Source organism: Triticum urartu, chromosome 4A (assembly GCF_056163025.1).
Source record: "Triticum urartu cultivar PI428250 chromosome 4A, HENAU_Tu73, whole genome shotgun sequence".
NCBI lineage: Eukaryota > Viridiplantae > Streptophyta > Magnoliopsida > Poales > Poaceae > Triticum > Triticum urartu.
In genome coordinates, this window is record NC_141876.1 from 559,796,010 (window position 1) to 559,818,246 (window position 22,237).

Here is a 22,237-nt window from a genome sequence, read left to right on the forward strand (position 1 = left end):
TGTTGCAAATAGTAGTAGCTGACAATCGAACGACTGCCGTTGAGAAAAAATAAAAATAAAAACTGTTTGGGAATTGCAAGAAGGCTTGTGTTGCAAAGCATGAGCATAACACGAGACTTGTTGTAAAGACTCATCGACTCACACAGAAGAAGAAAAACTGTTTGACGGATTGCAACAAGGCTCGTTTTGTAAGGCATTGAGAGTAACATGAGGCTTGTTGCAAATGCTCACTGGCCCACGAGGAAGGAACAGATAGCTGTCCATGGCTCCATCAAACGGATGTCAGGGCGGTCATATCATTCGGCCAACATGTAGCATCCGCTGAATTTATAGCACTTTTCAAAAAGGAAAATGCTCAGAGTCAACCGGCTGAAAAATGGCGCCGCGTCCGCTGCCTTTTCCGATTCCCGAAACAATGCCTCAATCACATCATATTCCCCACGACTTTCCTCTTCCTCTCGCATCTCTCCACCTAGATCGGATGAGGCACTGGCAGCCGGCCGCCGCCATAGCTCACACCGCCACAACCCGGGCGCACACATTGGTGCTGGAGGCTTCTTCCCTCCCACACCTAGATTAGATTGCCGGCCAGTGTCGATGGTCGTGCCTGAGATCCCCGCGGCCCCCTCCTCCCGTGTTGCCCGCCTCTACGAGGCACACCTCCATTGGAGCCTCCTCCGCCGTCACACAACAGTTCTTGCAACATTATCTTTATTGCAAAAAAGAAACTGCATAAATTTTCTGCAACCTGACCTTTTGTTGCAAAGAGAATATGTTGATATTTCTGCAACATGATTTATGTCGTAAAAAAATTTCTACAACAGAACTTCTATTGCAAATGTTTCCACAATAAAATCTCTATTGCGAAGGATTCTACAACAAGATTTTTGTTGCAGAAACAGAGGACGACGCTCGGTCAGTAGATTGAGTCCGATCTAACGGCTCGCGAGGCAGAAAGATCCGCCGGCTGACAGGTAGCACGCCCGAGGTAGTACTCCCTCCGTTCGAAATTACTTGTCTCGGATATGGATGATCTAGAACTAAAATATGTCTAGATACATCCATTTCTGCGATAAGTAATTCCGAACGGAGGGAGTACCTTGCAGTAGTAATCCGTTTAGGATACTAGACGATGCCCCACACGTTGTTGCGGGAATATTTTGCAATACATTTCTAAGATATTAATAATTTTATAGAAATAAGAATATTCAGAGAAATAATATGTGAGCTAAAACTAAAAATACATATTGTTATTTGTGTTTGATTATTGTATTTTTGCAAAATATTTATTAGATATATCATGCATGTTTGCATGTTGAAGTTAATCTTTTCCTATGACTCATTGAATGTTGAAGTGGGTCTTTTCTAATGCATGTTGCTTGATGAGGTGTCATGCTTGCATGTTGAGAGAAATAGGTTAGTGGGGGCTAGCTATTTAGATATAGAAGATACGTACCGCTTTGGCTTTGATGATGTGTGCAGCAGAGCCCCAGAGCGTTTCCAGGTCCGAGTTGGAGTCATGGTCTGTTCTTTTGCACGTTATAAACGGAGGCGATACGCGCACGTTGGGACACCGCACCGCCGCTCCCCCTCCCTTCCCAGTAAAGCTCCTGTACGCCGCCCGGTCGACGACCACCCTCCCTGCCATGCCACGCCGCGCTCCTGCGGCATGTCCTCCCGACGGCCACCATATCCGTGCCGACGCTGGCGGCGGTGGACAACTCGTCGCCGGCGTGGACGGAACATCTCGACGCATTGCAGATGTAAACATGGAAGCCGCCCGCTCCGACGTTCAGACGAGGCTCCAGCTCCACGACCGGCGGCAGCCTCCACCGAGGTTTGAACTTCACCGCACCGTCCCTCTCTCGCTTTTATAAGTCACTGTCCCTGAAGCAACGTGACCAAAAATTCTAGCACCTCGCCTTCACTTCCAGTTATTACCACATCTACACAAAGTAATGTGCAATCCTCAGCTATCACATCTTAATCATGATCCACCACTAGATTTCTACTACTCGTGCCTGACACTCTGCTATATATGCTGGATGCCATATGCAGTACATTGTTGGTTAGTTGATAACTTGATAAGTAAGTTGTTCTTCAACTCATCGAGCTTGTGTTCCACTTCAGACGGGAGCATGCGGCATCTGGAAAAACGTCTGTTCCTGACCCTCAAATGTCACGTTTCCAGGAGAAAACCCGGGTTTCCCACACCCTGGTCGCCTCGACATCGACGGTATGTGCCTCTTGTCCCCTTATTTCTAGTTTATATCCATGATAATATTGGATTATTCATCTCCAAAGAGCAAAGATTATCTGTTGTCTACTAACCTTGTGACATGTGTTCCACTTCAGGTATGATGCCGAAGGACACCAACACATCCTCTTCCTCCACGCGGGCAGAGGCGGTAACTCATGACGTGCCGCCAATGCCAAGCCACTCGTCTCCACCTGTTTTGGCTTGGCTTTTTCCTGGTTGGCCTATACAGTTTCTCATCAGAACAGATCGTGGAGGTTCTTTCCACACGTATCCGCGCCTGAGCGGGCCATTCCAGAGCTTGCAGGAAGCCGAGAATGCTTTCGATAGCCATCTCGATGACCTGCGCTCTCCAATAATGTGATTTTTCTCAACTTTGTCATGGATTTCCAAGATAGCAGAAATTACAATCTACTGACATATAGAATGCTCTGACCTGAACTAGGTGCACAGATGGGCTTCCGCAAGCGGAAAAAGAGGTACGGCATGCTCTTTACTGGTCTGATGGCACAAGAAGGATGTCTTCCAGAAGCCATCCAAAATGTGGGAATATCAACCTATTGGTTCAAGCTTTACTGGACAAGTACAGTGAAGATCACTGTCTTTCAGGGGTTTGCTCTCTGCACCTCCTCCCGCCTTCAACCCTTGTCCTGTTACCAGGGTTGTCTTAATTGTCTTGTATTCATGTACTAATTGCCGATACAGTCCATGCCTGCTTTTTAGGATCTTGCATATGAACTTGATGATCTTGTGACCTTCCAAGAATTTTATATGGGGGAGACTGGCTGCCTCAAAATGTACTGTCATCTCTGTTGAACGTAACATTGTTCCATCCTCACGTGACAAGTTCGGCACGTTCTGGAGATAAGCATTGCGCGGAGGCCAACTAGATAGATTAGTCTCATATGGTTGTAACTCCCTTATCTCTTTCTCTCCAAGAATGTAATCTGAACAAACTTGTACGCTTCACCAGAGGTCGCGACCTGGTTATTTAACACGCAGCCGTCGCCCAGGTTGGGTACGATGTTCCTCCATATGGTATACAGAGCCTAACTCTTCCCATCTAGCCTTCCTCCTTCCACCGCAGCTTCCTGTCATGGCCTCATCCGCCGCCTCCTCCTCTCCCCTCTCCGGCCAGATCCCCGAGCGCCTTACCCGCACCAACTACGTCCTTTGGCGCACTCAGATCACGCCGCAGCTGAGAGGGGCTGGAGTTTTCGGGTACGTTGATGGAAGCATGGCGGAGCCGGCCGAGCTCATCGTCAGCAAGGACAAGGATGGAAAGGAGGAAACCATCCCCAACCCGCTCCATGCCGTCTGGTTCCGAGAGGATCAGCAGGTACTCGGTTATCTTCTGAGTAACCTATCCAAAGAGGTGCTAGTGCAGGTCACCTCCATCACGCACGCACGCGAACTCTGGACGGCGCTGGCGAGCATGTTCTCGTCGACGTCGCTGTCCCGCGTCAACAACATCCGCGCCGCCCTCTCCAATGCGCAGAAAGGAACGCAATCGGTGGCCACCTTCTTCGCGTATATGCGGGGACTCGCCGACGAGCTCGCTGCGGCTGGCAAGCCGTTGAGGGATGATGATGACTTAATCTCTTATATCCTCAACGGGCTTGACATGGAGTACCAGCCATTGGTGTCCGCCCTTGAAGCGCGCACCACTCCGGTCACCCTCGACGAGCTGTTCGGGCAGATGAGCAACTTCGACCAGCGGATGGCTCTTTTCCAGGGAGCGGGCGCGGCAGGCGGCTTCAAGTCGTCGGCAAACGTTGCCACTCGCGGCCGGGGCGGAGGCTCCCGCTACCGCGGTCCACCTCGGAACGGCAAGGGCCGGGGCAACGGGAACGGCAACAGCAACAACAGCGGCGCCAACAACACACGCGGCGGCCGGCCTTTCTCCTCCAACAACCGAGGCCGGCGGAACAACTCCTCCAACAACCGATCGCGCCCTGATGCAATCAGGTGCCAAATATGTGGCAAGCCAGGACACTCGGCGAAAGATTGTTGGTGTCGTTTTGAAGAAGATGAAGAAGATTCCTCCCAAGATGAGAAGGTGGCTGCAGCTGCTGATGGCTCCTACGGCATCGACACCAACTGGTACGTCGATAGCGGCGCCACAAACCACATCACCGGTGAGCTGGAGAAGGTGACCATGCGCGACAAATACCGTGGCAAAGATCACATCCACACAGCAAGTGGAGAAGGTATGAAAATTAGTCATGTTGGTCACTCAATTATTAAAACCCCTCATCGGAAAATTCACCTTAGGAAATTTTTGCATGTCCCTAGTGCTTCAAAAAGCCTTCTTTCCGTTCATCGCATTGCCATTGACAATCATGTCTTTCTTGAGTTTCACCCTTACTTCTTTTTGATCAAGGATTAGGCAACGAAGAAGGTGCTATATCGAGGTAGATGCGTTCGTGGGCTTTACCCTTTGATTCCGGAGATCCGAAGATTAAATAAACAAGTTTTTAGTGCCACCAAAGTGTCTTCAACACGATGGCACGATCGTTTAGGACATGCATCTTTTTCCTTAGTTGAGAGATTACTTAAGAAAAATAAGCTCCCGTATGTTGGAGAGCGTGATTTTGAGACAATTTGTGATTCTTGTCAAAGGGCTAAAAGCCATCAATTACCTTATCCAATTTCCACCAGTGTTTCTACCAAGCCTCTACAACTTGTTTTCTCTGATGTGTGGGGGCCTGCCCCCTCCTCTGTTGGTAGACACACGTATTATGTGAGTTTCATAGATGACTATAGCAAGTTTTCATGGATATATCTCCTTAAGAAAAGATCGGATGTGTTTCAAGTTTTTCTGAATTTCCAAGCTCTTGTTGAGCGCCAATTTGATTGCAAAATTTTAGCTCTCCAATCTGATTGGGGAGGGGAGTACGAGAAGTTAAACTCGTTCTTTCAGAAAATTGGCATATCCCATCACGTGTCATGTCCTCACGCCCATCAACAGAATGGGTCTGCTGAACGCAAACACAGACACATCGTTGAAGTCGGCCTAGCTCTCCTAGCCGGCGCCTCCATGCCCTTAAAATTCTGGGACAAGGCCTTTCTTGCTGCGGTACATATCATAAATATGCTCCCTAGCTGTGTCATTAACTATGAAACTCCTATTGAGCGTCTTCTTCACACAAAACTCGACTACACAACCCTTCGTGTGTTTGGTTGCGCTTGCTGGCCCAATCTCCGTCCATACAATGCTCGCAAGCTCATGTTTCGCTCTAAGCAATGCGCTTTTCTTGGCTATAGCGCCCAACACAAGGGTGTCAAGTGTCTTGATATCTCCACTGGTCGCGTTTATATTTCTCGCGACGTCGTTTTCGATGAGACCAAATTCCCTTTCTCTGAACTCCATCCAAATGCCGGTGCACTCCTTCGTAAAGAAATTCTTCTTCTACCATCTAGTCTTACCGGTATTTCTCATGGGGATAATGATTGTGGTGATCCAATATTGACTAATGTTTATAACCAAGTGCATGAGCTCTATGATGATGCAGATGAAAACAGCGCAGAAAATGGTGCACAACCCATCCAACATGGCAAAGAAAATATGCAAAATACGCCATATTTCATGTGTCCAGGGCTGGGGGACAGATCTTCCTCGGGATCTGTTCCACTGCAGCCTGCCAGCCGATCTTCCTCGGGATCGGAGTTGCATGGGAGCAGCGCTGCACGGAATTCCGCGTCGCCCGACAGCCAACTCCGCGGCGGGCCAGCATCTGCCACCCGGCGCATTACGACGGGCCCGGGTGATCAACCCCGCCTCCACCACTCGGACGCCTTCGCGCGGCGGCCCGAGACTCGCTGGGCCACTGATGGGCCCCGCCACTACGTGCGCCGCCAGCCGACTGGCGGGGAGGCAGGCGTGTCTCCCGATGCAGATTCGGCCCCGTCCATTGGCGCGCCTTCCAGGGTCAACCCGGCCCCATCCGCTGGCGTGCGATCTGATGATGTCGCGTCGGCTGTCTCCCGCGGCTCTGAATTGTCTGCGCCTGATTCCACCGCATCTTCCCCATCTCCAGTCCGTGTCGGTACAGAGGATCCGACTGGCTTGGTTGGCAGCGAGGCGGGGAATGCCACAGGATCCTCCTCGGATTCTGCTGCCCCTGACGCTGCAGCATCAGGATCTTCTGCACCAACACCTGTTGCTGCCCCACGTACACGTCTTCAAAAAGGGGTAATAAAGAAAATTAATTACAAACAGTTGACAAAGTTCAGTCTAATGTGCTCCACAGATGAACCAAGTACTCTTAGCGAGGCACTTAGCGACAACAATTGGAAGGCAGCCATGGAAGAAGAACACATGGCACTCCTCAAAAATAAAACGTGGCATCTGATTCCCCCACGGCATGGTAAAAATTTGATTGATTGCAAGTGGGTCTTTAGAATCAAAAAGAAGGCTGATGGAACCATTGATCGCTACAAAGCCAGACTAGTTGCAAAGGGTTTCAAACAACGGTATGGTATAGACTATGAGGATACCTTTAGTCCAGTTGTTAAAGCTGCAACTATTCGTCTTGTGCTCTCCATTGCTGTTTCCAGGGGATGGAGCCTTCGCCAGCTAGATGTCAAGAATGCGTTTCTTCATGGTGTTCTGGAAGAGGAAGTGTATATGAAACAACCTCCTGGTTTTGAAAACAAAAACAAACTGTTCCACATGTGCAAGCTTGATAAAGCGCTATATGGACTCAAACAAGCCCCAGGGCGTGGTACTCCAGGCTAAGTCACAAGTTACAAACTCTTGGCTTTGTTCCTTCTAAGTCTGACACATCCTTGTTTATTTACAATAAGCTGAAAACATCCGTATTTGTTCTTATATACGTTGATGATATTATTGTCACAAGCTCATCTGATGAGGCTATATCAGGACTGTTGAAGGATTTAAATGTTGAGTTTGCTCTCAAGGATCTAGGTGACTTGCATTTTTTCCTAGGGATTGAAGTTAAGAAACAAGGGAACAGTCTTCATTTATCTCAGGAAAAATATGCTACTGATCTGGTGAGAAGAGCTGGGCTACAGGGGTGTAAATCTTCATCAACTCCATTGTCCAGCATAGAAAAATTGTCACTTACAGAAGGAGAGCCCTTGGGTCAAGATGACAGTACTAGGTACAGGAGTCTGGTAGGTGCACTTCAGTATTTGACCTTGACAAGACCTGATCTCTCATTTGCAGTAAACAAGGTTTGTCAGTTTCTTCATGCACCCACTACAACTCATTGGACTGCTGCAAAACGCATAGTGAGATATGTAAAAGATACAGTCAATCTTGGTCTCACATTCCACAAGTCCTCATCTACACTTGTTAGTGCTTTCTCTGATTCAGATTGGGCAGGATGCTTAGATGACAGACGATCCACTGGTGGTTTTGCAGTATTTCTTGGTCCAAATCTAGTATCATGGTGTGCAAAGAAACAAGCCACTGTATCAAGATCAAGTACTGAGGCTGAGTACAAAGCTTTGGCCAATGCCACAGCTGAGATTATTTGGGTCCAGTCCATGTTGCGAGAGCTTGGTGTAAAGGTCACTCAAGCCCCATGTTTATGGTGCGATAACCTTGGTGCTACCTATTTATCTGCTAACCCTGTTTTTCATGCAAGGACAAAACACATTGAGATTGATTTCCACTTTGTCAGAGAACGAGTTGCAAGCAAACAGCTGGAAATTTTCGTTTCATTCATTCTCGTGATCAGGTTGCTGATGGTTTCACCAAAGCTTTGCCCATACGAAACTTTGAAGAGTTTAAGCGTAATCTCAACTTGACCAAATTGTGATTATGGGAGGGTGTTGAACGTAACATTGTTCCATCCTCACGTGACAGAGTTCGGCACGTTCTGGAGATAAGCATTGCGCAGGAGTCCAACTAGATAGATTAGAATCTTCTCATATGGTTGTAACTCCCTTATCTCTTTCTCTCCAAGAATGTAATCTGAACAAACTTGTACGCTTCACCAGGAGGTCGCGACCTGGTTATTTAACACGCAGCCGTCGCCCAGGTTGGGTACGACGTTCCTCCATAATCTCAATTTTACTACAAAAACTAAAGGACTACAAAAACTAAAGGAGCTGACGGTTCTCACGGTGGAAGCAACAATCTATTCTTTGCTGAGGTCGCACGAATAAAGCGCGAAAATGTAGAATATGTGCTCAATTGTTTCTGTATGGTGAAACGTAATGACAATGGTAATTTGTTCCGCCTTACATTAAGTTCTGCTCATACAATTCTGGGTCACATTTATGTGGTAGACGTCATTTGGTTGCCCCTAGTGTCATGTTTCCCTTCATCTCGTCCATTGTCCTTGAGTTTTACTGTAGTTTTAATATCTATAAGCTAGTTCATGCCCAGACATATGTAGTGACTGTCTACACATGTTTTGTTTTTTTGCCTAAGGCCAATGCTATGGTTGTACAACTTACGGAAATGTTGATTTGAAGCACCCTGTCAATGCTGATCAATACGAAGGTCGCCACTCTCGCCCGCACAAAACATGGTGCGGTGGCGTCGGTCTAGGGGTACCTGCATACATCAAGAATGAGGAGGATAGGCTGGCGGATGAGGAGGCTAGGATAAGGCGTATATACAAGGTAATGTTTATATCTTGTGCGGTTCGTACTTGTTAGTAATGTTACTGAGGTGTTATTATTCTCCTTCAGTGCCCTGATGAACCTCCTAGTCTGGCAAAATCGGATGGTGCAAGAATGCCTGCTGGTTTGGGCAAGAGAGAGGGTGCTGGTTTGGGCAAGAGAGAGGATGCTGGTTTGGCTAAAAGAGATGATGGCCAGGGAAGCGGGAAATGCATTGTACCTGCTAGGCGTCACTTGGTTTGAGTATCCTCTCAGGTATATATATGCTTAGTTAGATAAATTTGGTCTGGTTTAAGTATATGTTTGATCTCACTAAGATTATTGTATTCTTACAATCTACATTGCATATTTCCTGCAAGGTCAATGAATCTTTAGTTGATCAACTAGTGCATGGATCCTCTCTGTCAATAAAAGAAAAAGAAAAACTAGTGCCTGGTCCAAAAACATTATGGATTGCATGGTATTGACAGAGATTATCAAGTGTAAGGGCAATCGTTTCCAAATTTCTCTGAACATTTAAGAACCTGTGTCATTATGATCGATGCACTACCAATGCTCTCAAACTCTTTTAAGGCTTAATTTTCTTTTTAAGTATAGTGAACGAGGATGCATTATTAGAAATTAAAATATATGTTCCCGACATGTATTACATAATTTCAGCCGTCCTACCATTGCTCCCTGTAGGAAACTATGCCCAGTCTGTTTCTATCATGTACATGCCAAACTGCCAAAAATGAAGTTTCAATTGATGAGTTGTTTTCCTTCATAGCCCTCATATTTTCAGAACTTGAACTAGACAAGGAAAGTTGATGTTGCTTGGCACAACTGTCCTTTATGGGTAGTTCATATTCTCTGGCCATTAATCTCATAGCATGTTTTGGTTCATGACTCTCTCCACTCAGGGACCTGACTACATGGCAAAGACAGCAAAGGAATCTATGTGGGGGATATTGCTGTTTTTTATAATTTCCAACATCTTTGGGATGGGCAGAACTTGTCGTGCACCATCATTTGTCATTTGCTTTGGACTTAGTTGTATGTTGTTGTTGAACTGCCTGTAACTGCAGGAATGTTTAGTGCTTTACATCGGTAATGGAGTTATGTTTGATATTTGAGTTAGTGTCGGTAATGGAGCTGCCAGTATATATTCATCAGGCTTCAAAGTGACTAGCAATGTAATTAATTTTTATGTAATGCCATGTACAATGAAACTGCAAAACAAATGATGTGTTAGAAACAAGATTTAGGGTGGTTCAATATTTGTAGTTCAGAAAGCATATTTCTGCCCCTGCAAAGGAAAGAAAGAAAGCATGTCTCTCAAGGAGCCTGAGCCTAATCCTCCAGTCTAAAATAGTCAGAAGGCTAGTGCCGCATAACTAACCTTACTTGGGGAGGTCCTGTGTTGGACATTTTGCCTTGGTTTTATGTTGTTTTATTCTATTACTCGCCATAAGATGAGTAACAGAGAGAAATTCACAGTTTTAGGAATGTGTTTTTGATGTGCCATGTGCATTATTGGCGATTTTATATTGTGATGGTATTGCAATCAGATGCACATCTCAATTTTATCAGTGCTATATGTTCAGTTTCTGATCCAGAAGCTGGGAGCTCAAAAGTACTTATATTCAACCAATAAATCCAGAAGCTGGGAGCTCAAAAGTACTTACTCAACCAATAAATCCTTTCAGTCCAGGATGTGATTTCGACCCTCTGAAAGACTGCACTGAATCCTTTGTGCTGCCATCTACAACCGTGCGACCTGCCTCCTTGTTGACACCACTGTCATCCATCAACTTTCTCATCTTCTCCGACTCCAACCATTCTCCAGCTGAAGCATAGATGTTCGAGAGGAGCACATAATCCCCACTGTCATCGCTCCTCGCCTTTAGCAGCTGTCTGTTAGCGTGCTCAGCCAGTTCAATCTCACCATGGACCCTACAAGCCCCAAGAAGCGTCCTCCAGATGACAGAATTAGGCTCCACCTTCATGGTGTCAATGAACTCAAATGCTTCCTTCAGAAGCCCCGCGCGACCCAGCATGTCAACCATGCAACCGTAGTGCTTGACATTGGGCTCAATCCTGTACTGCTGTTGCATCAAATTGAAGTACTCACGTCCCTTGTCAACCATACCGCCGTGGCTGCATGCGATAAGGACAGCGACGAAGGTGATCTCATCAGGCCGGACTTTCTCTTTCAGCATTTTCTTGAACACGTCAACAGACTCCAGGGCATGACCATGCAATGCCAAACCTCCTATGATTGAGTTCCAAGTTGAGACATCCTTATCTCGCATCACCCAAAACACCTCCAGTGCACTCTTCATGCTCCCGCATTTCGCGTACATGTGAATCAGCGCATTGCCGAGGACGACAGTAAAACCAGTTCCTGAGAACTTCTCTGAAAGAGAGGAATGCAACCTTCGGCCGACATCTAAATCACCGGAGTCGGCACAGGCTGACAGTAAGCTCAGCATTGTGATAACATCTGGCTTTTTGCCCGTGCGCTGCATCTGCTCAAACAGGTCCATGGCATGCTTGTGCGAGCCACATCTCACATACCCAGAAATCATGGCGTTCCAGCACACAACATCACGCTCAGGTGCCCGGTCGAACAGCTCTCTTGCTGGGGCCATCTCCCCCCGCTTGGCATATGCGGTGATCATCACGTTCCAGGACACAAGGTCCTTCACAGGACACTCGTCGAACAGATCCCGGGCAGCACCAATATCCCCTCTCCTTGCACAGCCGCTGATCATCGCCGACCATGCCACGGCGTCCTCACGCGCCCTGCAGTCAAACAGAGCATCTGCAACACCCAGCTCTCCGCAGCTCGCGTGCATGCCGATGAGCGCGTTCTTGATGAACGCGTCGGACTCCAGTCCAGCCTTCACGACGTGGCCGTGCACCTGCGCCCCGGTGCCAGCCGCGCCCATGGCGGTGCACGCCCGGAGCACGAACGGGAAGGTGATCTTGTCGGGCCTCACGCCGCCGCAGCTGCTGAGCCGCGCCATGCGCGCGTAAAGGGAGACGGCGTCCCGGGGCGCGGAGGTGTGCGCGGCGCCGCGGATGAGGGTGTTGTACATGAAGAGGTCCGGGTGCGGGATTTGCTCGAACACGTGGTAGGCGTGGGCGATGGCGCCGCGCACGGCGACGGCGGACGCGAAGAGGAGCTCGCGGAGCGCGGAGGGGTCCGAGAGGAAGCCCCGGAGGACCAGGAGTGTGTGGACCTGCTTGATTTGGCGGAGGCTACGGCACCGCCGCCACAGCGCCGGCTGCCGGCGCTGGGTGCCGGACTTCCGCAGCATCTGCGTTGTGTGCCTGTCAAATTGCGACAGAGCGCGGCGAGTGCACTTTTCCCCTAGAACTAGCAAGTGGCCATAAGCACGCTCAGGCGGTCATGCCTCGCTGGTAACACAAAACTCCCACATTAGATTATTTTTTGGCAGGGACCATACGAAATTTGATTCTTATTATGGGAATAGATTGATTAGTACTAGAACTGAATTATACAAGAAAGTTTTTAAAGTATTTCTTATGACTATGTTTATAGAGAAAAAATGATGCAGTTGAACTTAGAAACTATTCTTTTGCCTTTTAGTACTACTACTAGTTTTTTCAACACGGTACAAACGTAGACGCTCATATATACGTGCATACACTCACACTTATAAATAGGCACACGCACACCTATCCCTACGAGCACCGATAAGAGACTGAGTCAACACATCATCTTGAAATTGGTGAAGTCATCACAATCGCTTTTGTAGTCGACGGGAACGTCTCTTCCCACAGCACATCGCCGAAAGATCTGAAATAAATTCAGAAAAACGCGAGTATCAATATCAGGACTTAAATTCTGATGGACTGAAATATCACTGTCCTAACCATTCAACTAAAGGTTGGTCGCGCCTTTTCTTAATGTTCAACCAAACAAAGTTTGATGCAAACACAATCTGAATCAACTGGGCATGATACTGTAGTGATATGTTTTTCTTATTCACGTATTTATGGAATCATGCAAATCAAAGCTAAGATCCCCTAAAGCTTTGGTTGTAATTTTTCTTTTTTTGTGTAGCTCTGATTGTAAGGTCATGCGAACTTTAATATATGGACTTAGGCCTTTTCACAACAACAACAAAAAAAGCTAAAATCACTTAATCTCATAAAAAAATCTTCTTCAAAAGGCCCAAGGCCAAATATTAAGTATTACAGGCCCTTTCAAACACGCTGACATAAAAAAATTAAATTTACATTCAAATCCTTGGGTATGCTAAAGTCTTCTTCCTCTGCATCCACCGACGACGCATCGTGAGCATAGCTCGATGTCGCTCTGGGCTTTCACCTCAAAGAAGCAAACTTTCCTAAACCGATGAGCTTGTAGAAGCATCGGTCAGGAAGTCATTGATCTACACTAGAAGATGCCGGCGATCGCAGTTTGCGAAGCAAAATCGCCATCTTATTTAAGAAAACACCGATAAGGACATGTAGAAATTCCGTAGACTATGAAAGTCGAAAGAATCCAAATGTATCCGGCCAAAAATGTAAGCCTGCTAGATCCTAGAAGAAAATCGAAGACGTGGCTCCACATGTCCTCCGCCGATGATAACACACCAACCAAACTGGCAAAACATTACTCATAAAACTGGAACTTCCTAAAGTAAATCCGAAGAAGAAGAAAACATGCCGCTGCATGATAGGACCGAGTCTAATATCGAGCTTGTCACCATTCAGGACCATGCATCGACGCCCGCTTCTCCGATGTCCGGGCATGACCGTCCCACTGGATATGTGAACCTCCGACCAATGTCGGCTTCACCAGCGCCGCCAGCGAGCATCACCTGCCGACAGTCGTAATCCAACCACTCATCGTCGTCGCCCTCCTCCATATTGGGCTCCCCACAAGCAGCAGCCTCCCTGTCATGTCAGTGTAGCACCCTAGCGGCGGCGGCGAGAGGGATCGAATCATGTGTGACGGCACCCTCCCCGCCGGTGTCGCACGCTGGCGGCGGCAAGAGGGATCGAATCATGTGTGACGGCCAGGGTTTGGTCGACAAAATAAATCTACGAAAATACTGCCCTTAGAAAACACCCAAAAAAGACAATTGCATACATTTGTCATTTTTGAAATGTGCAATAAATACTTAGGCTCAAGAACAAACACGAACTATAAAGTGATCTAGAAGCAATACAAACATGGTACGATGGTAACAACGGACGAGCAACGTCCATGGCGAATCGATCAACACCCTCTCCACTCTGCCTACATATACGAGTTTATCACAGTTGCCAAGCTAAATCGAGCTTGTCATAACGCGCCGGCCGTCCGGCCAGCCAGCCACCGGAGCGTCCATCACCGTCGCCGGAACCAGGTCAAGATCAGGCGAGCGGCGCCCTGGAGACGCGGACCTTGAGGCCGTGCGCCATGGAGAGGATGGTCATCATGCGGTACTTGACGGGGTGGCCCTCCACGAGCTCGAACCTGAAGAACCTGCACAGTATGGCCAGCGCCATCTTCATCTGCAGGTACGCCGAGTCCTTGCCGAGGCAGATCCGCGGCCCCGCCTGGAACGCCGTGAACTTGAACGGCGACGCGTTGCGGAACGCGCCGTCGTCGCCGATCCACCGCTCCGGCCGGAAGCTGGCGGCGTCGGGGCCCCAGTTATACTCCATCCGCCCCATGGAGTAGGGCACGTAAGTCACCATCCCGCCGGCGCGCACCTTGGTGCCGTCCGGGAGCACGTCGTCCTCCGCGATGCCCTTGGGGTCCTGCGGCACCGCCGGGTACAGCCGCAGCGTCTCCGTCACGCACGCGTGGAGGTACACCAGCTTCCCGAGCCCGTCGTAGCTCAGGAGCCCCGCGAACTGCGCCACGCGGGCGGCGAAGGCCTCGTCGGCGCCCTCGCCGTCGCTGCAGGGGACCAGAGCGACGCCCTCCTCGCGGGCGCGATCCGCCTCGAAGGCGGCCAGCTCGCGGCGGAGCTTCTCGGCCACGGCCGGGTGCGTCATGGCCATGTAGGTGAACCAGGACAGCGTCGTGGCCGTGGTGTCCCGCCCGGCGATCACGAAGTTGAGCACCACGTCGCGGAGGCCCTTGTCGTTCCCGAACAGGCTGCCGCCGTCGTCGCCGCCGGCCTCGCCCAGCTCGATGAACCGCGACAGTATGTCGTGCTTGATCTGCGCACCCAGTTAACGTGTCAGTGATCAATGGCACCTACTACACAAACCAGCGATCCGGAGCTTGACGAATGACGATGATCACGCACGCACCTTCTCCTGCTTGCCGCTGGCCCGGGCCTGCACGATCTCGGCCTTGCGCCGGCGGATGACGCTGTAGGTGAACTCGTCGACGAGCTTGATGCTCTGCTCCAGCAGCGCCTCCGAGCCGACGTGCAGGAACTTCTTCACGCGCCACAGCGGGTCGATGAACCGCAGCGTCACGATGATGTTGGCGGCGTCGAACGCCTGCGCGAAGCTGTTCTCCGGCAGCTCCGGCGACAGCGTGCCGATCTCGACCCCGAACCCGACCTTGCAGATCGAGTCCAGCGTCATCCTCATGTACAGCTCCTGAATTCGTCCGCTCGCGTCAGAATCTTGAAATTTTGTCCAAGAAATCAACGTTCAGATGACCAAGGGAATGAGTTCAGTTGCCTGCATGTCCACGACTTTGCCGGCCTTGCAAGCCTGGCTCAGGATGCTGGACAGCTTCAGCGAGTACTCCCTGAACACGATCGTGCTGAAGTCTCTCAGGTTCTTGGAAGCGAACTCGAAGCTCGCCGTCTTCCTCTGCTTCCTCCAGAGCTCGCCGTCGGCGTTGAATATGCCGTCGCCGAGCAGCACGTCCATGTAGGACCTGTACACCTCCCCCTAGACATACAATTTCAGATTTCAGACATTTGTAACACTGTCAGTACCGATTACTGAACCTTGTCTGACATCTCGAGGATTGTTTCACCTTGGGGTAATTGTTGAAATTGGTCTTGAGCACATGCTCGACGTTCACGGGGTCGGCGATGTAGGTGTAGGAGGTGAAGGGCATGTCGACGGTGACCGTCCGGTGCTTGGACAGGTACTCCACGAGCCAGTCGTGCATCCGGTAGTAGTTCCTCAGCTGCTCCAGCGTCGCGCCGATGACCGGCCATGACCTCGGCCCCTTCTGCTTCCTCAGGCTCCACCAGTGGACCAAGATCCACGAGAGGAACACGAGGAAGATGGCCATGAACTTGTGGAGCCCTGCCAGCGGGAAGAACGCCGTCGTCGTCGACGGCATGCCGCCGTGAGCTTCCTCCATGGGGCTGCTCATCAGGTGGGTTCAGTCTACAGGAGGATTAATTCTATGTAGCATTTGGATGGCTCGGTTAGGTAATATATTGGGCATTAGTGGCGCCGAGCACCAAACAATCTTGGTGTGGCCGAGAATTAAGATTGCCTCATCCACATGGTGTCCCTAACCTAACCCCCTGACTAGATGGAACCTACCGTTTGTGTCCTTTTTGTGATCTGCTGACCAAGAAAATACTCATTTTTATATGCATAACTAGAAATGTTAGTATGTCCTTGGTGCTAAGCTAGGTCATGGATTCTGCATTTTCCTTCTGTTTTACTGTACATGTAGGTGATGCACTGATGCATTTTATTTTCATTTTGCAGGGAATGTAGGTGATGCATTTGATGGCAGTTAGCATTGTGATGATGATCTCATCTTCACAGTTGGAACCATGGTTATGGTCCATCTGATGGCAGTTAGCATTGTGATGAACCCGCGCTAACCAATACAAAGTGCATCTTTCAGTGAAACAGTTTTTGAAGTCAAAGCAGAACAAGTTGAGAAATTTGGAAATCTGATCTTCAATGAACCCGCGCTAACCAATACAAAGTGCATCTTTCAGTGAAACAGTTTTTGAAGTCAAAGCAGAACAAGTTGAGAAATTTGGAATGAAGGGGTGTCAACTGTCAAGGGGTGCTCTGATGTTCTCCCTAAATGGAAAAAGCCTGAAAATCACAAAGATAGAACATCTTGCTGAAAGTCCCCCCCCCCCCCCCCCCTTCTATATTTATAAGCAGAACCAAACAAATGATTTTTTATGAAAGTGGTCACCTTTTATTTATTAGAAACTTGTAACAGAAAAAATAAACATTGAAAACCTTGCGATATATGGAAGCATCTAATAATGTGCTGCCAAATAAATATGTTCCACAGATCAGAACACTTCTATCACATATATGCTCTACTTAACAGTACTCCCTAACATTGCATTCCAAAACTTTCAAGCTGATCATTTTCTGTTGGTACTGCCGTAGGAGTTGCGGATGATGTACAATAAATGAAGAACACTTTAAATTTGACAATGATCTGATGAAGATAATTCATGTCTCTATGGCAAACAATGAAAGAATAACCAAACATTGTGTTCCTACGACCTTCAAGTTGATCACAATTGATTCCTACCAGCTGAGAATTATGTGTAGGGCGGAGTTCACTCCTAAGTCCTAATCCAGTATACTTTAAAGAACATCATCACTTGATAAATGACATGTATATACAATGGGAGTTCATGACAAACATGTCTCTATGCCAAACACTGAATGAATAGCCCAACATCGCTAAGATTTTCAAGTTGAGCACAATTGGAGTATGTGTAAGGCACAATTTCATTCCTGATTCATTGCTTTGAAGAACATCACTTGATAAATGACATGCATAAAATGGGAGAATACATGTCAAACAATGAAAGAATTACCCGAAACCAAGACCAAGAGAGCGTAAAAATAGAGCTCTCTATGATCTTGATATTCGACCATCCTCTTAGTACAAAACACTGAGCAAACAGAACATTTGCTGTTAGAAACCTATCTGAACCAACGAATAAAGAATAAGATTAAGAGCAAGAATGAAAATCTAGAGGCTTTTGCAGTTGTCACTCTCCAGTGTAAGTCTGAAGAGAGCCCTCATTGCCTGCCTCTTCACTACCTTGCCATAGGTAGCCCTCCCAATCCTCACCACCTTGTCCTCAACCTCCAGCCGATTGCCGCAGCCATTGCCTTCGTTGGCGCCCCTCAGCATTGCCCTCAGCACACTCTCGCCCCCGCCGACCGCGCCGGCGACGCTCTCTGCGACGACGGCCTCTCCGAGAACCTTCCTCCCCCATTTCCTCATCAACCTGCCATTGTCGAACAAGGAAGAGTACGCGCTCCAGAAGGATGCACGCACGAATGCCTTTCGCCTCTCCTTCACCATGGACTTCCTCATCTTGTCCTCAAGCCTCACCACCAGCGCTCCCATGTCTGCCCCTCCATTGACCAACTCGTTCTCTGATCTCACGAGCTCCTGCCTGAGAACGGCGTCCTCGGCTTCGAACCGGCACCGGTCACACCGGCACTCGAACCCCCACGCCCTTGCTGCCTCCCGGCGCTTCCCCACCGGCGTGAGCACGTCGAAGTAGGGGAACGTGACCTCCTCGCCGGCCTTGATGTCCCTCGAGGCGTGAACAATGGCGTGGTCGCCGACGTGGGTGCGCCGGGCATTGGGGTGGCAGGAGTGGTTTAGGAACGACGGCAAGATCCACAACCCCACGCCGCAGTTGACGATGCCATTGTTGCCGAGCAGATTGGCAGACGGCGCGTCCTCGGTCAAGCAATTGACGTCGAGCGCCTTCATGACCCTGTCCACATCGAGAGCCTCTCGTGTGCCAGTGCCAGCCTCTAGTACGCCGTCGCTGAGATCCTCTGATTCTTGCTTGAACACTGCCATGTCCGGCACGGCGAGCTCGTCTTCCTGCTCCTCGCCGGTGGACAGAGTGTAGATCAAAGACGCCGTCCTCGGGCACTTCTCCGCGGCGTCGAGCACCTTGTCTACGAAGTCCTTCCAGACGACCATCTTCTCGTCGCTGTCTGCCGCATCCGGGATCACCCCCCTCCCGGTCGCCACCGCCTTGGAGATCATCAGCGTGGCCCCCGCCTCAACGCCCTTCACCGCAAAGACCCCTCGGCCGTCGTGCGCGGACCGGCGCACCTCCACCGGGCCGACGAACTCCGCGAGGTCCGGGCACTTGCCGGAGAACCCGGCGAGGACCCAGTCCGACAGGTCCACCGCCCCGCTCCTGGCCTGCGCCTCGAGGCGCCTGCACTGGTCGAGCATCTCCCGCGCCTCGTCGGCGCCCGAGGCGCCGGGCGGGAGCGCGGCGCGGAAGCAGTCGGCGGCGAGAGCGTAGCGGCCGAGGCCGCGGAGGAGCGCGCCCTTGGCGAGCAGCGCGGCCGGGTGGGCCGGGTCGGCGGCGAGCGCGGCGTCGCAGTCGGCGAGCGCGCCGGGGCGGTCGCCGAGGCGCGCGCGGGCGTCGGCGCGGTGGGCGAGCGCGGAGCAGAGCACCCGGCGGTCCGTCGCGGCGGCGCCGCGCACGATGCGGGAGCAGACAGCGGCGTACCCCTCCCAGTCCTCCTTGAGCAGCAGCCGCGTCGCCTGGCTCCGCAGCTCCTGCAGCGACTCCTCGTCGAGGCCGTCCATGGCTGCGGCGGCCATCGCCGGGGCCGTGGTGTGGTGGGTGGGCGGGCTCGCGCGAGGTCGGCCGACGCCCTCCTTTTTTGGCTGGGTTCGTTGGTGGGCAGCGAGTAGCGACTGGCGAGTGAGCTGCGAGTGGTGTGGAGCACGAGCACTGTGGCGGCTATGTCGGGTTGAACGCCTTTTGGATTGTAACGTTCGGATCTTGGGGGATACGGTGGGGTGTGGAGTGGCAACGGCTACGAGCTGTCACTGTAGGTCAGGTGATTTTATTGCGGTCAACACAAAGGACTGACAGAATGGCTGGCTGGATTTAAGACTCTGTGAAGTAACAGGAAATTATCCCTCTCTCTAACGTTAAATACGCTCTTATATTATACTCCATCCGTCTAAAAATAAGTGTCTCAAATTTAATAATAACTTTAATAGAAAGTTGATACACTTATTTTAGGACGGATGAAGTAGGATGGAGGGAATACAATATTGTTTTCATGAAAAATTATAAGCTTTTTTCAGCGGATATACAATGAAAAACATGATGGTCTCAGAGGGAGGGTAGTTGAAAAAAATCGCAATATACTCTAAGCAGCTGAGCTATGAAACAACTAATCGCATTATTAAATATAAATGAAAATGAAAATCAAAGGATTAGAGAAAACGGTTTTTTCCCGCCAATACGCAAGGATTGTGTATCTTTTCATTGATAGATAGGAGAGAACAAACATATACAGAAGAAGGGAGACACCGTACAAAGTGTGGGCTGGAGCAGAACAAGGAGCACAAAAGGCCGCGTCACATCAAAATCCGGACACTCCGGCAGCACAACCGAAACATGGGGCCGAACTGGATCAATGTACCCTCCACCTAAAGCGCCAAGGAACGGCAAGTGGACAACAGGAACTAGTCGGACCTGAGGAAGGTGTCGTCTGATGACCCACAAGTATAGGCGATCTATCGTAGTCCTTTCGATAAGTAAGAGTGTCGAACCCAACGAGGAGCAGAAGGAAATGATAAGCGGTTTCCAGCAAGGTATTCTCTGCAAGTACTGAAACAAGTGGTAACAGATAGTTTTGTGATAGGATAATTCGTAACGAGCAACAAGTAACAAAAGTAAATAAAGTGCAGCAAGGTGGCACAATCCTTTTTGTAGCAAAGGACAAGCCTGGGCAAACTCTTATATAGAGAAAAGCGCTCCCGATGACACATGGGAATATCGTCAAGTTAGTTTTCATCACGTTCATATGATTCGCGTTTGGTACTTTGATAATTTGGTATGTGGGTGGACCGGTGCTTGGGTACTGTCCTTACTTGGACAAGCATCCCACTTATGATTAACCTCTATTGCAAGCATCCGCAACTACAACAAAAGTATTAAGGTAAACCTAACCATAGCATGAAACATATGGATCCAAATCAGCCCCTTACGAAGCAACGCATAAACTAGGGTTTAAACTTCTGTCACTCTACCAACCCATCATCTACTTATTACTTCTCAATGCCTTCCTCTAGGCCCAAATAATGGTGAAGTGTTATGTAGTCAACGTTCACATAACACCACTAAAGGAGAGACAACATACATCTCATCAAAAAATCAAACGAATACCAAATTCACATGACTACTAATAGCAAGACTTCTCCCATGTCCTCAGGAACAAACGTAACTACTCACAAAGCATATTCATGTTCATAATCAGAGGGGTAGTATTATGCATATAGGATCTGAACATATAATCTTCCACCAAATAAACCAACTAGCATCAACTACAAGGAGTAATTAACACTACTAGCAACCTACTAGTACCAATCCCGGACTTGGAGACAAGAATTGGATACAAGAGATGAACTAGGGTTTTGAGAGGAGATGGTGGTGGTGAAGATGTTGATGGAGATTGCCCTCTCTCGATGAGAGGAGCGTTGGTGATGATGTTGGCGATGATTTCCCCTCCCGGAGGGAAGTTTCCCGGCAGAACAGCTCCGCCGGAGCCCTAGATTGGTTCCGCCTCGTGGCGGCGGAGTTTCGTCCGAGAAGATGACTTATGATTTTTTTCCTCATCGAAAGACTCCATATAGCAGAAGATGGCCATCGGAGGGCCACCAGGGTGAAGGAAATATGCCCTAGAGGCAATAGTAATGTTATTATTTTATTTCCTTATATCATGATAAATGTTTATTATTCATGCTAGAATTGTATTATCCGGAAACATAATACTTGTGTGAATACATAGACAAACCAAACGTCACTAGTATGCCTCTACTTGACTAGCTCGTTGATCAAAGATGGTTATGTTTCCTAGCCATAGACATGTGTTGTCATTTGATTAATGGGATCACATCATTAGGAGAATGATGTGATTGACATGACTCATTCCATTAGCTTAGCACCCAATCGTTTAGTATGTTGCTATTGCTTTCTTCATGACTTATACATGTTCCTATGACTATGAGATTATGCAACTCCCGTTTACCGGAGGAACACTTTGTGTGCTACCAAACGTCACAACGTAACTGGGTGATTATAAAGGAGCTCTACAGGTGTCTCCAAAGGTAAATGTTGGGTTGGCGTATTTCGAGATTAGGAGTTGTCACTCCGATTGTCGGAGAGGTATCTCTGGGCCCTCTCGGTAATGCACATCACATAAGCCTTGCAAGCATTGCAACTAATGAGTTAGTTGCGAGATGATGTATTACGAAACGAGTAAAGAGACTTGCCGGTAACGAGATTGAACTAGGTATTGAGATACCGACGATCGAATCTCGGGCAAGTAACATACCGATGACAAAGGGAACAAAGTATGTTGTTATGCGGTCTGACCGATAAAGATCTTCGTAGAATATGTAGGAGCCAATATGAGCATCCAGGTTCCGCTATTGGTTATTGACCGGAGACG

At 49.0% G+C, this 22,237-nt stretch overlaps 4 protein-coding genes and 1 pseudogene across 5 annotated transcripts; 2 read left to right on the plus strand and 3 right to left on the minus strand.

Moving 5' to 3' along the window:
- The first annotated feature begins 3,353 nt into the window (after nucleotides 1-3,353).
- On the plus strand, nucleotides 3,354-10,518 carry LOC147976614 (uncharacterized). The gene is made up of 8 exons (XM_087520920.1): nucleotides 3,354-4,467; nucleotides 5,857-6,883; nucleotides 7,120-7,187; nucleotides 7,599-7,795; nucleotides 7,966-8,042; nucleotides 8,319-8,455; nucleotides 8,664-8,857; nucleotides 8,927-10,518. Exons 1-8 carry the CDS (start codon nucleotides 3,354-3,356, stop codon nucleotides 9,098-9,100), a joined length of 2,988 nt encoding a protein of 995 aa, XP_087377046.1. The 3' UTR covers nucleotides 9,101-10,518.
- On the plus strand, nucleotides 3,830-3,972 carry LOC125555132 (small nucleolar RNA Z247; annotated as a pseudogene).
- LOC125554188 (Pentatricopeptide repeat (PPR) superfamily protein) lies at nucleotides 6,703-12,227 on the minus strand. Of its 2 annotated transcripts, none has more exons than XM_087518923.1 (2): nucleotides 10,525-12,227; nucleotides 6,703-6,869 (listed from the first exon to the last, which is right to left on the minus strand). In XM_087518923.1, exon 1 carries the CDS (start codon nucleotides 12,160-12,162, stop codon nucleotides 10,525-10,527), a length of 1,638 nt encoding a protein of 545 aa, XP_087375049.1. In that variant the 5' UTR covers nucleotides 12,163-12,227; the 3' UTR covers nucleotides 6,703-6,869. The 2 variants fall into 2 exon arrangements, with proteins under 2 accessions (XP_087375049.1, XP_048573738.2); XM_048717781.2 differs by lacking the exon at nucleotides 6,703-6,869 and adding an exon at nucleotides 8,662-8,789.
- A 1,726-nt stretch (nucleotides 12,228-13,953) lies between these two features.
- CYP704B1 (cytochrome P450, family 704, subfamily B, polypeptide 1) lies at nucleotides 13,954-16,217 on the minus strand. The gene is made up of 4 exons (XM_048717780.2): nucleotides 15,810-16,217; nucleotides 15,506-15,721; nucleotides 15,125-15,421; nucleotides 13,954-15,031 (listed from the first exon to the last, which is right to left on the minus strand). The coding sequence occupies exons 1-4, from the start codon at nucleotides 16,155-16,157 to the stop codon at nucleotides 14,234-14,236; spliced, it is 1,659 nt and encodes a 552-aa protein (XP_048573737.1). The 5' UTR covers nucleotides 16,158-16,217; the 3' UTR covers nucleotides 13,954-14,233.
- A 1,299-nt stretch (nucleotides 16,218-17,516) lies between these two features.
- SDG35 (SET domain protein 35) lies at nucleotides 17,517-19,540 on the minus strand. The gene has a single exon (XM_048717779.2). It carries the CDS (start codon nucleotides 19,368-19,370, stop codon nucleotides 17,754-17,756), a length of 1,617 nt encoding a protein of 538 aa, XP_048573736.1. The 5' UTR covers nucleotides 19,371-19,540; the 3' UTR covers nucleotides 17,517-17,753.
- Nucleotides 19,541-22,237: the final 2,697 nt, after the last annotated feature.

What these genes read in the sequence shown, in the direction of transcription:
- SDG35 (XM_048717779.2), bottom strand. Translation starts at nt 19,370, where the DNA reads ATGGCCGCCGCAGCCATGGACGGCCTCGACGAGGAGTCGCTGCAGGAG.
- CYP704B1 (XM_048717780.2), bottom strand. Translation starts at nt 16,157, where the DNA reads ATGAGCAGCCCCATGGAGGAAGCTCACGGCGGCATGCCGTCGACGACG. An exon ending in GCAAAGTCGTGGACATGCAG is followed by an intron (nt 15,422 to 15,505) that starts GCAACTGAACTC and finishes GGACGAATTCAG; the next exon opens with GAGCTGTACATGAGGATGAC. An exon ending in CCAGCGGCAAGCAGGAGAAG is followed by an intron (nt 15,032 to 15,124) that starts GTGCGTGCGTGA and finishes CTGGGTGCGCAG; the next exon opens with ATCAAGCACGACATACTGTC.
- LOC125554188 (XM_087518923.1), bottom strand. Translation starts at nt 12,162, where the DNA reads ATGCTGCGGAAGTCCGGCACCCAGCGCCGGCAGCCGGCGCTGTGGCGG.
- LOC147976614 (XM_087520920.1), top strand. Translation starts at nt 3,354, where the DNA reads ATGGCCTCATCCGCCGCCTCCTCCTCTCCCCTCTCCGGCCAGATCCCC. An exon ending in CCACACAGCAAGTGGAGAAG is followed by an intron (nt 4,468 to 5,856) that starts GTATGAAAATTA and finishes TCATGTGTCCAG; the next exon opens with GGCTGGGGGACAGATCTTCC. An exon ending in GGTGTTCTGGAAGAGGAAGT is followed by an intron (nt 6,884 to 7,119) that starts GTATATGAAACA and finishes TATTGTCACAAG; the next exon opens with CTCATCTGATGAGGCTATAT.